Genomic DNA, 14,691 nt, shown 5'->3' on the forward strand with positions numbered 1-14,691 from the left:
TTGATCCCCTATTGTGGCCCCATCCGACCCCCGGGGGCCATGATTTTAACAATTTAGAATCTGCACTATATCAGGAAGCTTTCATATAAACCTCAGCTTTTCTGGCTCAGTGGTTCTTGAGAAAAAGATTTTAAAAGATTTTTCCTATAAATTTGTATGTAAAACTTTGATGCCCCCCTTGAGGCCCCATCCAATCCCCGGGGTCCATGATTTTAACAAACTTGAATCTGCACTATATCACCAAAAAAAAAAAAAAAAAAAAAAAAAAAACGAAAAAAAAAAAACAAACAAAAAACCCCCAAAACTTTGACCCCCTATTGTGGCCCCATCCGATCCCCGGGGGCCATGATTTTAACAATTTAGAATCTGTACTATATCAGGAAGCTTTCATATAAACTTCAGCTTTTCTGGCTCAGTGGTTCTTGAGAAGAAGATTTTAAAAGATTTTTCCTATAAATTTGTATGTAAAACTTTGATGCCCCCCTTGAGGCCCCATCCAATCCCCGGGGTCCATGATTTTAACAAACTTGAATCTGCACTATATCAAAAAAAAACAACAAACAAACAAATAAAATGAAAAAAAAAAAAAACAAACAAAAAACTTTGACCCCCTATTGTGGCCCCATCCAATCCCCGGGGTCCATGATTTTAACAAACTTGAATCTGCACTATATCACCAAAAACCAAACAAAAAAAACGAAAAAAAAAAAACAAACAAAAAAACCCCAAAACTTTGACCCCCTATTGTGGCCCCATCCGATCCCCGGGGGCCATGATTTTAACAATTTAGAATCTGCACTATATCAGGAAGCTTTCATATAAACCTCAGCTTTTCTGGCTCAGTGGTTCTTGGGAAGAAGATTTTTAAAGATTTTTCCTATATATTTGTATGTAAAACTTTGATCCCCTATTGTGGCCCCATCCGACCCCCGGGGGCCATGATTTTAACAATTTAGAATCTGCATTATATAAGGAAGCTTTCATATAAATTTCATCTTTTCTGGCCCAGTGGTTCTTGAGAAGAAGATTTTTTAATGACCCTACCCTATTTTTACCTTTTCTTGATTATCTCCCCTTGGAAGGTGGCCTGGCACTTTATTTTAACAATTTAGAATTCCCTTTACCTAAGGATGTTTTGTGCCAACTTTGGTTGAAATTGGCCCAGTGGTTGTTGAGAAGAAGTTGAAAATGTGAAAAGTTTACAGACGGACGGACGCCGGAATACGGGTGATCAGAAAAGCTCATTGAGCTTTCAGCTCAGGTGAGCTAAAAACTGCTTTGGTAAATGTACAAACTTTCAAAGCCCATACATACATTTTAGTTACTTACTTTGCAAGACCATATTTTGTTTTAGAACAGAGACAAATGCCTCAGTGACAATCTTCTGAGCTTCAGAGGAAGTTTCCCGACAGGTTTCTACAAAATGCAATAAAGACATGCTAAAATCTACCAATGTGTTATCTACATGTACATAATTGAAGTAAACCAAATTTCGATATTTGATTCCTTTATGCCGGAGTAATAGCAGATGGCAAACCAATTTGCAACTGTCAATATTCATGGCTGAGATTACAATAATGTACAAGAATCAATGAAATGACCGTTCAAATATGGACACTCGTAGATCGGGCATATACTGTAGAATCGTTTAAATTCGTGGGAGCCAATTTTCGTGGATTGCTGAATTTTTACGAGTTCGTGGGGACGTAATTTCGTGGATTTATATATTTGTAAGAAAGATAACTCTGGAATGTCTTTATTCGTTGAAGATGTAAATTCGTGGGTGATGGGTACCCACAAATTCCACGAAAATAGAGCCACCACGAATTCTAATGATACCCCAGTATTCATTTCAAATTTAAGATATACAATTAACCACTAGGTGCCATTTTCATCAACACAGCACGATACATGTCGGATGTTTATTCATCATAAACAGATGAGTGTGCATGGGACAAAATCATGTCAACCTTGGTACAACACCTGACTTGTCAATATACATAACATTCCTCTTGAATATTGTTCAAATAACTACACAGATAATAATTCAAAACATATTTCCATTTTATTAAATGTATATAGAAACTTTGTTTCATATAATATGAATTGCATAACAATTTTGGGTTTTACAAAGAAGTGCCTCACTTAAAGGAGTGACAAAACACTTCCACAGCTTCTTACATTATACATGTATTCATTACTTGACAAATGCAATTTGGCTCTTATCAACACCTGTGCATGTCCGAGAGAATGCCTTCAAGTTTTTCTTAAATATCTAATCATTGTTCAAGGTTTAATGACCTGATTTTATCATGAAATTAACATTTTTCTGCATATGCACAAACTGACCAAGTTTATTGATTTTTGGACTCCAATGTAATGACATATAACACGTTAATCAAAGGTCACAGTGACCTTAATATAGGGTGTGACACACCCTCTACCCAAGATGCATTAACTAACCAAGTTTGATGATTCTAGACCCAATAATTGTCCAGTTATGAATTGGACAGGGTTTTGTGATATTTTGCTATATCATCTTATAAAAGGTCACAGTGACCTAACTTTAAAGTGCGACACATCATTTGATGATTCCAGGCCTCATGGCATTTAAGTTATGAACTGGACATGAAAAAGCCAACGGACAAGATAGACAGACATGAACTCCATACCATAATACATCCCATCTTAGACGGGGCATATAAAAACTCATAAATCCATCATCGAGAAGTCAACTTTGTGTACTTTGTGTGACTTACTGAAGAACTCTTGGAGAGCCTGATGGATCTGTGTGGTATCTGCAGTGGGAGGTATACTGGAGAGAGTTTTCTGGACCTTCTGTAGTACGCCAATATTCAACATGGCATCACTGGCATTCTGGCTGTTATTGTTGTTTTCTGTGGAATTCTGCACTACGTCACAGCAATCTAACTCCGAGGAACTGCTCTCCACAACTGAAAAATAAATCACAGGTCGTATTTCTAATCTAAGATTCCGGTTACTAGAATTCTGCACTACGTCACAGCAATCTAACTCCGAGAAACTGCTCTCCCCAACTGAAAAATAAATCACGGGTCATATTTCTAATCCAAGATTCCGGTTACTAGAATTCTGCGATACATCACAGCAATCCAACTCCGAGGAACTGCTCTCCCCAACTGAAAAATAAATCACAGGTCGTATTTCTAATCCAAGATTCCGGTTACTGCTCTCCACTACTGAAAAATAAATGACAGTTTGTATTTCTAATCAAGATCTGGTTACTAGTATTCTCATGGTGCGAACAAACTTGAATCTACTTAAGGATGCTTGCATATATCAAAATATGACAAATCACATCATTATGGTTCTTGAAAAGATATCTTTTATGATCAACATACATTCTATAAAGAAAAATCTTCAAATGAACCACAAATCTGCAATCTGTAAAGGGGGAGAAAAATTGAAGCTATAATTTCAAAGATACATGTACCTGCATATTTTTAATCCAAATTGTAGCCTTATCAACGATTTGACAAACATTAGACTTTTACATCTTCCTATACCAGCAAATTCTTAACCAACAAGATTGCTACGCTTAGCCATACAGGTATGTCCCCCTCAAAAATAATATCGAAGCGCAAAAGTCCCATTAACTCCTGTAAAATTTGTAGAATCAAAATCGCGGTGTATTGTGATCAACTACATATTGCGACTAACAATCCTGCAAAATTTGAACAAATTCCGTTGATCGGTTTCCGAAAAGTTGGTCCACAAAGTCGAGTGGGATGGATGGACACAAGTATATTTCTATGTCTCCTTCTGTGTTGCAGCGGGGGACAAGAATTTGAACATCCCAGTTGTTGCCCCATCATGTCTTAAAAGATCATGGTATGAAACAACTGATTTTGGCCATTCTAGTCAAGTGGTTTTTAAACAAGAGGCCCATGGGCCACATCACTCACCTGAGTCACCTTGGCCCATAACTAAAGATTTTCCATATATATTCGCATGTAAAACTTTGATCCTTACTGTGGCCCCAACCTACCCCTGGGGGCCATGATTTGAACAAACTTGAATCGGCACTATGTCAGGAAGCTTTCATGTAAATGTAAACTTTTCTTTGGCCCAATGGTTCTTGAGAAGAAGAATTTTAAAGATTTTCTCTATATATTAGTATGTTAAACTTTGATCCCCTATTGTGTCCCCATCCTACCCCTGGGGGCAATGATTTTGACAGACTTGAATCTGCACTATGTCAAGAAGATTTCATGTAAATGTAAACTTTTTTGGCCCAATGATTCTTCAGAAGAGGATTTCTAATGATTTCCCCTACATATTTGTATATAAAACTTTGATACCCTATTGTGGCCCCATCCTACCACCCCCCACCACCCCCGGGGGGGGGGGGCAGCATGATTTTAACAAACTTGAATCTGCGCAATGTCAGGATGCTTTCATGTTAATTTCTACTTTCCTGGCCCAGTGGTTCTTGAGAAGATTTTTAATTTTTTTCCCCCATTTATATTTGCATGTAAAACTTCTTCTATTGTGGCCTCATCCTACCTCCAGGGGTCATGATTTTCACAACCTTGAATCTGCACTATGTCAGGAAGCTTTCATGCAAATGTAAACTTCTTTGGCTCAATGGTTCTTGAGAAGATTTTTTCCCTATATATTATTATGTAAAACTATTGTGGTCCCATCCTAACCCCGGAGGCCATGATTTTAACAAACTTGAATCTGCACTGCAATATGTCAGGAAGTTTTCACGTAAATTTCAGCTCCCCTGGCCCAGTGGTTCTTGAGAAGAGGCCCACCCTTTTTTGCATTTTTGTGATTATCTCCCCTTTGAAGGTGGCATGGCCCCTCATATGTACAAATTTGAAAGCCCTTTATCAAAGGATGCTTTGTGCCAAGTTTGGTTGAAATTGGCCCAGTGGTTCTGGAGAAGAAGAAAATGTGAAAAGTTTACGCTGACAACGACGCTGACGACAAACAACGGACAAATTTTGATCAGAAAAGCTCACTTGAGCCTTTGGCTCAGGTGAGCTAAAAAGATTTTTAAAAATATCCTACACTATTTCCTAATGAATCTCCTTTATCCAAGGATACTTTTTGGAAAGTTTAGTTGAAAATGTTCCAGTGGTTGAGAAGAGGAATTCGGATATGTGACAAGTTTAATGACACCAATGACAGATAAACTTTGACAATAAAAGATCCCCTTCAAAGATTCAACAAAGGGTACAGTACTTACTGTTTGTCTGCTGTTCTTCAGCTGCTGTAAAGTCTTGGGCTAAATTTCTTTGAATTTCTTTCTCCTCAGAAATGGGTGTCTGCATGGTGCTGGAAACCTCGTTTGTCTGACAAATCTCCACATCACTTGAACTGCATCTATTGTGGACTGGAGTACAGAGAATTCTATTTTTCTTTGAAACTGCCTTATCCTCTTCGTTCTGGACAGGACTAACCATCTCTCTCACCAAAAAAGTATCATCAGGGTTGGTGGTGATTTTTACCAAGTTTTTCGAAATGGGGAAGTTTGAAATCTGACCCTTTTGTTCCGGTTCAGCAGAAGGCAGCCGATTTTGATTTGTAGCCTGGTCTGGATGTTCTGGATTATTTGACATAACAAACTTTTCTTCCAGTTGTTGACTTTCGTCTGGTTTGTCCACATCGGTTTTCCCTTGAGCTATATCGAACAAAATATCCTCCTCCAGTAGAGTTGCATTTTCTGCTATTTTTGGCAATAAGGGCTCCAAACGATTGAGAAAATCTGCCTCTATCTGTTCACACCTGAACGCCCTGTACTTGTCGTCCTTCCTCATTTTCATACATGCTGTAAGTTCAACCACATCAAATCTCTTGCATAAGTCAGCAAAAGGATAAAACTTGATTCCATCAATGACAAGAAACCTGAATTGCCCCCCATACAAAGGGGCAATTCCTCCTCTCAGCTCGATCTCACCTTCCTCCCCATACAAAGGGGCAATTCCTCCTCTCAGCTCGATCTCACTTTCATCCCCATACAAAGGGGCGACTCCTTCTCTCAGCTCAATCTCACCTTCATCCCCGTTTTCAGTTGGATCATTAACTTCAGCATGATCAATTTCAAGTGGAAAAGAGTCATCTTGCATTTTATCACTTTTAACTCTTTCTTTCATTTCTTCCATCAAGTCTTCACTATTTGCATAAGAAGCATCCATCTCCACCATTTTTACACTCAGACTGGTCTCTATTACAACAATTTCCTCATTGCTATCTTTAGCACTGCATTCCTCTGTTTTCATCATTTTGCTTGCAGAGACTTCCTGTGAATCTGAAAAACTTAATTCATCAAGCAAAATAACATCATCATCATCACTCCCCTCAGTGTAGGGAATAGTAGCATCACTCTCATATTCAAAGGAGACAACTGCTTCCCTTTCAACATCATTCCTTTCAACGACACTTAATGCAACAGAACTCCCTGTTTCACAGTTTGGCAGCATCCAGTCCCTGTCCGAGTTGTGATGTAACTGTATGCAGTTATCTCTACAATTCTTTAACCCAAAGAAATACTGATACAGCCTGTGAGCATCATTGATGTGGATAATTCCAATATGGTTTCCTTTCCCTGCTTTTGTCAGTATATTTGATTTCGTCATGTATTCTTTCACTTTCGATTTCTTGTCCTCTGGCAACTCCTTGTATGGAATGTTGAGATCACGTTCTTTGGCCAGAAACACATCAGTGAAATATTTTGAGTGCAGGTTTTTCTTGCCTTTACTGCCTCTGGTCTGCGCTAGACAAACAAAGTTTTTCTTTAAAATTTCTCGCATTAAAAGGTAATGACCCTTCTCACAATTAATGCACAAGACCTCTTCTCCATGAAATTTGATTAGGAATAGTAAGCGAGATTTACTATGTATGCCACCTGCTTCCTGTGGAGGTTCTCTCTGAGATTTACTATGCATGCCACCTGCTTCCTGTGGAGGTTCTTTCTGAGATTTACTATGCATGCCACCTACTTCCTGTGGAGGTTCTTTCTGAGATTTACTATGTATGCCACCTGCTTCCTGTGGAGGTTCTCTCTGAGATTCATTATGTATGCCACCTGCTTCCTGTGGAGGTTCTCTCTGAGATTCACTATGTATGCCACCTGCTTCCTGTAGAGGATCTTTCTGACCACTTTCCTCATTCTTTGACATGTCAGCCTTTCCCCTCTCTTCAGATTCCACACTTTTGGAAAACACACTCTTATCAACTGATGTGTTTTTGGTTTGCTGAAGAGGAACAACATCCTTCACATATATTTCTTTCCCCATCTGGTTGTCGTTGGTCAGTTGGGGCACACCAGGGTTCTCATCACTGGTCTCTTTGCGTTGCTTTTTGGATGGATGTAGATTCACAGACTGTATTTCATGTTCTGGATCAACTTCTGCTGTAGAATGCTTTCTTTTGGTGACAGAATTTGTTTTATTCTGCTGGGCATGACTGGCATTCTGACCAATTGTATATCTAGCCTTTTCATTTCTTGATAAATCACTGTCAGTTGTCAGAGTTTCAGCGACTATAGGGGTTCTAGTGCAATCCACAAACGATGATTCTGAAATAGCTTCCGCTGTGGATGTTACCGTGTCTGGTGAGGGGTCTACGGTATTCTTCATGTTTACCATCACTTTATTCACAACCTCTGAGAGTTTCTGCATATCCTTATTTGAGATCACATTCTGATCAGCAGACATTAAGCTCTTCCTCCTGTCATCACTTTTGGAAGGTGGATGAAATGGTAACTTAATTGTCAAATGTTTCGCTTTTTCACTGTCGTCTTGTTCATTGGTGGCGATTGCATCTTCAATGTCTTCCACTTCTCTTTCGAAATTGTCCATTTCTCTTTCGGGACTGGTACAGTTACTTTGTTCACTCTCCCAGTTTTCATTCACTTCGACTTTAAATGCATCTGTTGGCGTGATGATGTATTCCTGATCACTGTCGACATGGTCATCCTGACACACAGTGGTCGCTGAAACTGCATTTTGTTGACAGACGGGGATGTCTACATGGTCAGTTGATTGAAGGACACAGTCATTGTTTATATTATTCACTGAAGAGACTGGTGGATTCATTGCTTGAATCTGATTTTCATCTGGATGCCTGTACCATTGTCCTAGGAGTGACCTGTCAGATGGCTCTTTCTCATTCTCTTGAACATCTGCAGTATTTTGAGCTGATGGGAAAATCTTAAATGCCCCGTTTTTCTCCTGACGCTTTAGGTATTCTTCACAAAAGTCATGAAATGTATAAACCTGGGAGTTAGGGTGTAATACTGATCTCAGATGGTGTTCATAAAATTGGCGACAGTGGAAATAAAACCCAAGTATTGGCCCATGTGGAATATTTGGAGCATAAATTGTTGCCTTCTGCTGAAAACATTGCCAATCTTGTGATGATTGGAGTTGCTCAGATGACATCTGTAAAGGATTTACCATTGAATGGACGCTTCCTGAAGGTCTGAAAGCTGGGTGGAATTGTGGCCTACTTGTTGAAGGTACATGATGTCGAAGATTCACATTTCTCAGGGGTGGATCAAACTGTGATGAATTTCGCTGTGTTGGGTGGAAAGGGTATGGTGGTCTCTGGTGATTTACATTTGGAGTATGAAGTGGTCTCATTCCATGGTTTGCTTGGCTACCTACAAGTTTATCATGAACAATCATTAGTTTCAAGCACTTGATAAATGTATATACACTAAAACTTGAATGGATCATTAAAATTACTTTGATAAGATGGTCCATATAACCTGCAACAAATGATAAATTTTTCTTTGTATTTATGAACTTCTTGGGGGCTGGGATGGGGTACAGGTAACTCTCGAATTATCACCACTCAGTTCATTGCCATTTTCGTTATAACGCTGCATTTTTCTAGGAAAATTTTTCCTGTTACTTAAAACTCTCGTTAAAACGCCAAATTCGCTATCACCATTTGCCACAGTGTTTTCATTACAAAAGTCTATTTCAACGTGTTAAATATCTTGATAAACCGCCATGGGTGCACGTGGTCAGTGAAGCAGTAAATTGGTCATTATCGATCTCCGGCGCACACCTAGACAGAAGGATCCCAGTAATTGCTGTATTGAATAAACAAGAACAGTAACTCTATTTCTTCAAGATGGCAGTAATTCAATTCATCGCCAAATTCGTTATAATGCCATAATTTCATAAGAACAAAAGGTGGCGGTTTATCGAGAGTTGACTGTATTTCAAAAATGTAATTGTTATCAGCTGTTTTCAAATACATTCTTATGAAGTAATTGGATGTATTTGTATGTAATCCAAGTAACTGAATGTATTTTGATACATTCCAAAAAAGTCAAGTATTTCAATTACTTTTCAATTACATTCTTTATTCAAACTAAAAGTTTTAAAATAATGGAATGAAAGTGTCTGATAATATAAAATGGCGTTAGACTGTTTCACTGTTTGTCAAGGAGTGTTTATGCAATAATTAGATGTCTCGTTATGTCTATATATGGCACTTGATTACTAAGAAGCATTGCCACGGTGCCCAGGGCTATAAGTTAAGGTCTAATTCTGTTCTGGTGTGAACCCCTCAAGGACCAAAACCGTGTAAATAAGTAGCTGTTTCTTTAAATTTTAATTTGTATTACAAATGATTGATAAAATAGGCAATATGTATTGTTTAATTTGCTTTCACTTGCCATGACTACTGATCTCAGTGTAGCCCTGTTGTGATGAGAAGTTCGGACGAGGCGGCATTGAAAAATTTCTATACATGCCAGACTGCCCTTCAGACACATTGATTCTTGCTGCTTGTCCTTGAGAATGACTAGTTTGTGACATTGCAGGCTGATGGGGTACTTGAAGCATTGCCATTTCTTGTGAATAGAATGGTTGAACAGGCTGACTTCTGAGATGCATATTTTGATTAACTCCTGAGCTAGCAAGCGTTGTGTAAGCAGTTGGGTTGCTGCAGTGGTTGTTTTTGGTGGAGGGTGGAAAGGCTCTGTCTATAAACTGGTTCTGCTGTGCTGGTGCTCTGACCACCCCTACTGAGGAAGTTGTATACTGCTGGTAGGGAGGATAAATGTTTGGGGTCGTAGTCTGCTGAGAACCTCCTTGGAATAAATGATCTGGCTGCCGATGTGCAGGTCCATTTGTTATTGTGCCTGGAACGAAAAAAAATCAAACAAATATCAGTATCTCTCTTTAAAGGACACATCTCGTGTTTTTAAACTTTTTAATTTTTTCAGCAAAATTAATTCATTTCATGCCTAAAACTACTTTACATGTGTTTTAAAAGAAACAGTTTGCGTAGTTTTCGAGTTTGATTGCGATGAAATTCAAATCTTGCGATATGCATATTTTCTTCGATATTTTACGCGCCATTATCTGTGACGTCATATGCGACCTCGAGCGAGAAGATTTGAAAACATTTGTTAGCCATTTCATAAACAGATTAGATTTAATTGACAAACAAACAATTATCACATTAACGGCTTGTAAATAACACTGCATTGGGGTGTTGTGTGCCGTTTAAGGGTGTACTTGCTGTCAGTAGAGATGATTTGGACTGTGTTTTTTTCAATTTTCGAAGGAAGGTATGAGGGACAAGACGTGAATATTTTTAGTTGGCACAACGACTTTGCCATAAAAAAAAACCCAGTAGAATTTGTCCCTATACTTTTTCAAACAAGCTCTTGGACAAAGACGTATATAAACTGCGAGAAAATGGTTCTATCGAAGCTTCGCACTGTTACATATAGGCCTACCGCATATGCTTTCCGTTCTGCTCTCAAATTCAATACACACTCGCACCAACTGACCTTCACCTTGTAACACCATATAGGCAGAACTTTGCTAGCAGTGTCTACCAACTGGTAGTTTTAAAAAAGAAATTTAAAGATAAAAGATAATAGAACTTTCAATTATAAATAATAAAATATATTTCCCAACTTTGAATTGAATTATAATGCTTTCATTTTTTTTTTTAAAGGAACGCGTACGTGTTTACAACAACAGCACGCCGCGCTCCCACTTCCTAAGTAACAATGTGTAGATAACAAAAAATAATGATTAATAAAATTGAGCTTGAATAATATAATTTAAAAGTTTTGTGATTTTCACAATAACTTTGATCATTTTTATTATATTTTTTCCCCCGAAATGCACCCGTGACGGTAGGCCTAGTTGTCAATGCTACATGTACGTAATCGTATTATAATTTAGGCCTATCTAACTTCTCCAAAAATAAATTTAATAATAATTGCTCTGTTTATTTTAGAAAAGCAACAACGCTAATTACAGTTGTTTACAGAAATGGCATTACCAAATAGTGTTTAGACAGTAATCCCATGTAAACATTATTTACTCGCAAATTTATGCAGATTTCATACTCGCTTTCCTCGCTACATTTGGGTCGCTATTTGTATGCACTGGTGGCTAAAAGATATAAGACTCGGGAAATTTGTCAACATCGAAATAAATGTTATCTATGGTAAATAAATTAGGCCCCTAAAACCCGAGTTTTTAAAAATATCTAACACTACTATTACAACAAGTTGATCGACGAAGGTCGCATATGACGTCACTGTACCACGTGACTACCTATCTAATTAACTAGGCTTTTTGAAATCGGGGCTTAGATTTAAGTCCATATTGTGGCTAATTATCGCAATACTTCAGTGAACGAACTATTACAATTAATTTCTATAAGCATAAGGAAGACAAAATGCATATAATTCTGTATACTTTGAAAACACGAGATGTGTCCTTTAATGCCTTTTATATAAAGAATGGATATGCATTTAAACTAGATCATTGAATGAAAATATACACCTAATTATATAAGATATCAAAAGTGTTGAAAATCACTATTCCGGGGATTATGAAATTTACAATTTTGGTAGTCTTTCTTGCTTTACATTAATATGCATTTAGTTTTTTAGTACACATGTGCGGTTGTAGAGAAGAAGATTTTTTAAAAAACTGATCAATTTTTGGCAGTTTCTGTCCTGCCCCTAAGGCCCCTATGGAGCGCCAAATTAACATAAACTCAAATCATTGAAGATATCTTCAATTATTTGAAGATATCATTAATTCATTTGATGCGTGCAACAATTGAATTAAAGATATCTTCAAATAATTAATGATATCTTCAATTCTGAATTATTGCGCGCATTAATTGAATTGATGATAGCATTAATTCTTCAGCTGAATTGATGCGCGCTTTAATTGAATTAATGATCTCTTCAAATGAATTAAGGATATCAACAATTGAATTGATGCGCGCTACAATTCAATCGAAGAGAGCAATAATTGATATAATGCGCGCATTAAATCAATTGATGAGAGCAATAATTAAATTGATGCATGCATTAATTCATTTGATGAGAGCAATAATTGATTTAATGCGCGCATTAATTCAATTATTGCTCTCTTCAATTGAATTAATGATATCTTTAATTCATTTGAAGAGAGCAATAATTCTTTTAGAGAGAGCAACTATATAATTAAAGATATCTTCAATTCAACATATCCACAATTGAATTAATGATCTCTTTCATTGAATTGTTGCTCTCTTTAAAAGAATTGATGCGCGCATTAATTCCTTATACAAAAGCATTCTAAATGATTTAAAGATATCTTCAATTGAATTAAAGAGATCATCAAATTATTTATACCGAGCTCTAAATTAATTATTGCGAGCAATATTTCTACTAAATTGATGCTCTCATCAAATGAATTGAAGAGAGCAATAATTGAATTAATGCTCGCATCAAATCTATTATTGCTCTCATTAATTGAATTAATGCGCGCATCAATTGGATTGAAGAGAGCAATAATTGAATTAATGCGCGCATTAAATCAATTATTACTCTCATTAATTCAATTTATGCGAGCATTAATTCAATTGATGAGAGCAGTAATTGAATTGAAGCGCACATTAATTCAATTAAAGAGAGCAATAATTGAATTGATGATATCTTCAAATAATTGAAGATATCTTCAATTATTTGAGTTTATGTTAATTTGGCACTCCATAGGTCCCAGGGGTGCAGGAGTCCTAAACATTACAATTTGTGTCCCCCTTGTCCCAAAGATGCTTCATACCAAATTTGAAAAGATTTAAATTGAATGGAAGTTATCAAGAAGTTACAAATGTTCAATTGTTAACGCACGATGACTGACACACACCAATTGCAACAGGTCACCTGAGTTTACTCAGATGACCTAAAAATCTACAATTTTCAAACTGGAATCTTATTCTTGTCGCGTTCGAGTTTCTCTGATTTATAATTTGACTACTACTGATCTTCAAAATGTTTGAAAAGTAATTGTAACATAATACAAGCTACTTCATTGAATCTAAATCTAACATTATAAATGTTTTTGAAATGAAATATATTTGCCATGTAAAGGCATTGTATGGGATAAACATGATATTACACTCCTTGAGTATATATAACAGCATGAGCATGTAAACTTGAGTATATATAACAGCATGAGCATGTAAACTTGAGTATATATAACAGCATGAGCATGTAAACTTGAGTATATATAACAGCATGAGCATGTAAACTTGAGTATATATAACAGCATGAGCATGTAAACTTGAGTATATATAACAGCATGAGCATGTAAACTTGAGTATATATAACAGCATGAGCATGTAAACTTGAGTATATATAACAGCATGAGCATGTAAAATTCCCATCGATAAGTGTTCAGTTAAATGTAGAAGTCCTGTTAGGTAGACCCCGATGTAAACATCTATTGTGAAAATATGTCAAGACAACATCTATTTATAAGACACCGACTTCACATTATCTAGCACAAAAAGTAGCATCTCCTTCTGATGCTCATACATTTTTTTCATTCTTGACTTTACCATATTTCGACTTGGAATATTGAATCCTGGAGAGATCATGTTAATGAATTCCGTAAACTCCTCTCCTGGCACATGCTACCAGATGACGATGTACCTGGTACAGGAATGTTTTTTTTTCAATTATCGGTCATTATACTGTACCATTACATGGTTTATTGTTGTTTTGACAACTCTATCTACATGTATATGTGAGGAGATGCGGAAAATTGAAACTCTTACTTTGTAATTGATTTGTAAGCAACTGTTGTAATTATAACCTCCCGTGCAGTGATACCGTAGATTGAAATTATTACTTCATTAACAAATTGTCAGCAAAGGTCCTATTTTACAACCACTGTACCTGTATTTTCAGCACCAGGATGGACAGTTCTAGAGCTCTGGCACTGTATTGTCTGTTTAAGCAAGAACATTGGAATGCAAGCACAATTTGTTTACTTCTGAATGTCACAGGTGGACAAAGTCAGCCCTAGCTTATAAGTTCCAAAGGATATTTCTAAAGATTTTTCCTATATATATCAGCATATGAAACTTTAATCCCCTATTGTGGCCCCACCCTACCCCCAGGGGTCATGATTTGAACAGACTTGACACTACTCTATGACAAGAACCTTTCAAGGAAATTTCATCTTTTCTGGCCCAGTGTTTCTTGAGAATTTTAAAAAAAGATTTTCCCTATATATTTGTATGTAAAACTTTGAGCCCCTATTATGGCCCCACCCTACTCCTGGGGGCCATAATTTTCACAAAGTTAAATCTGCACTATGTCAGGAAGGTTTCACGTAAATTTAACATTTTATGGCCCAATGGTTATTGAGATTT

General features: G+C 36.9%; 1 protein-coding gene across 3 annotated transcripts in view; it reads right to left on the reverse strand.

Annotated features, from left to right (window-relative positions):
- LOC125651867 (uncharacterized) overlaps window positions 1–14,691 on the reverse strand; it is a 43,105-nt gene that overhangs the window by 9,828 nt on the left and 18,586 nt on the right. For all 3 annotated transcript variants that reach the window (XM_056166906.1, XM_056166905.1, XM_056166904.1), the window contains 4 exons: window positions 9,683–10,150; window positions 5,237–8,653; window positions 2,760–2,954; window positions 1,330–1,416 (listed from right to left, as the gene is read on the reverse strand). In XM_056166906.1, the coding sequence (XP_056022881.1) occupies window positions 1,330–1,416; window positions 2,760–2,954; window positions 5,237–8,653; window positions 9,683–10,150 (4,167 nt within the window). The remainder of the gene's footprint in view (window positions 1–1,329; window positions 1,417–2,759; window positions 2,955–5,236; window positions 8,654–9,682; window positions 10,151–14,691) is intronic.

This window comes from Ostrea edulis, chromosome 5 (assembly GCF_947568905.1).
Source record: "Ostrea edulis chromosome 5, xbOstEdul1.1, whole genome shotgun sequence".
Lineage (NCBI taxonomy): Eukaryota > Metazoa > Mollusca > Bivalvia > Ostreida > Ostreidae > Ostrea > Ostrea edulis.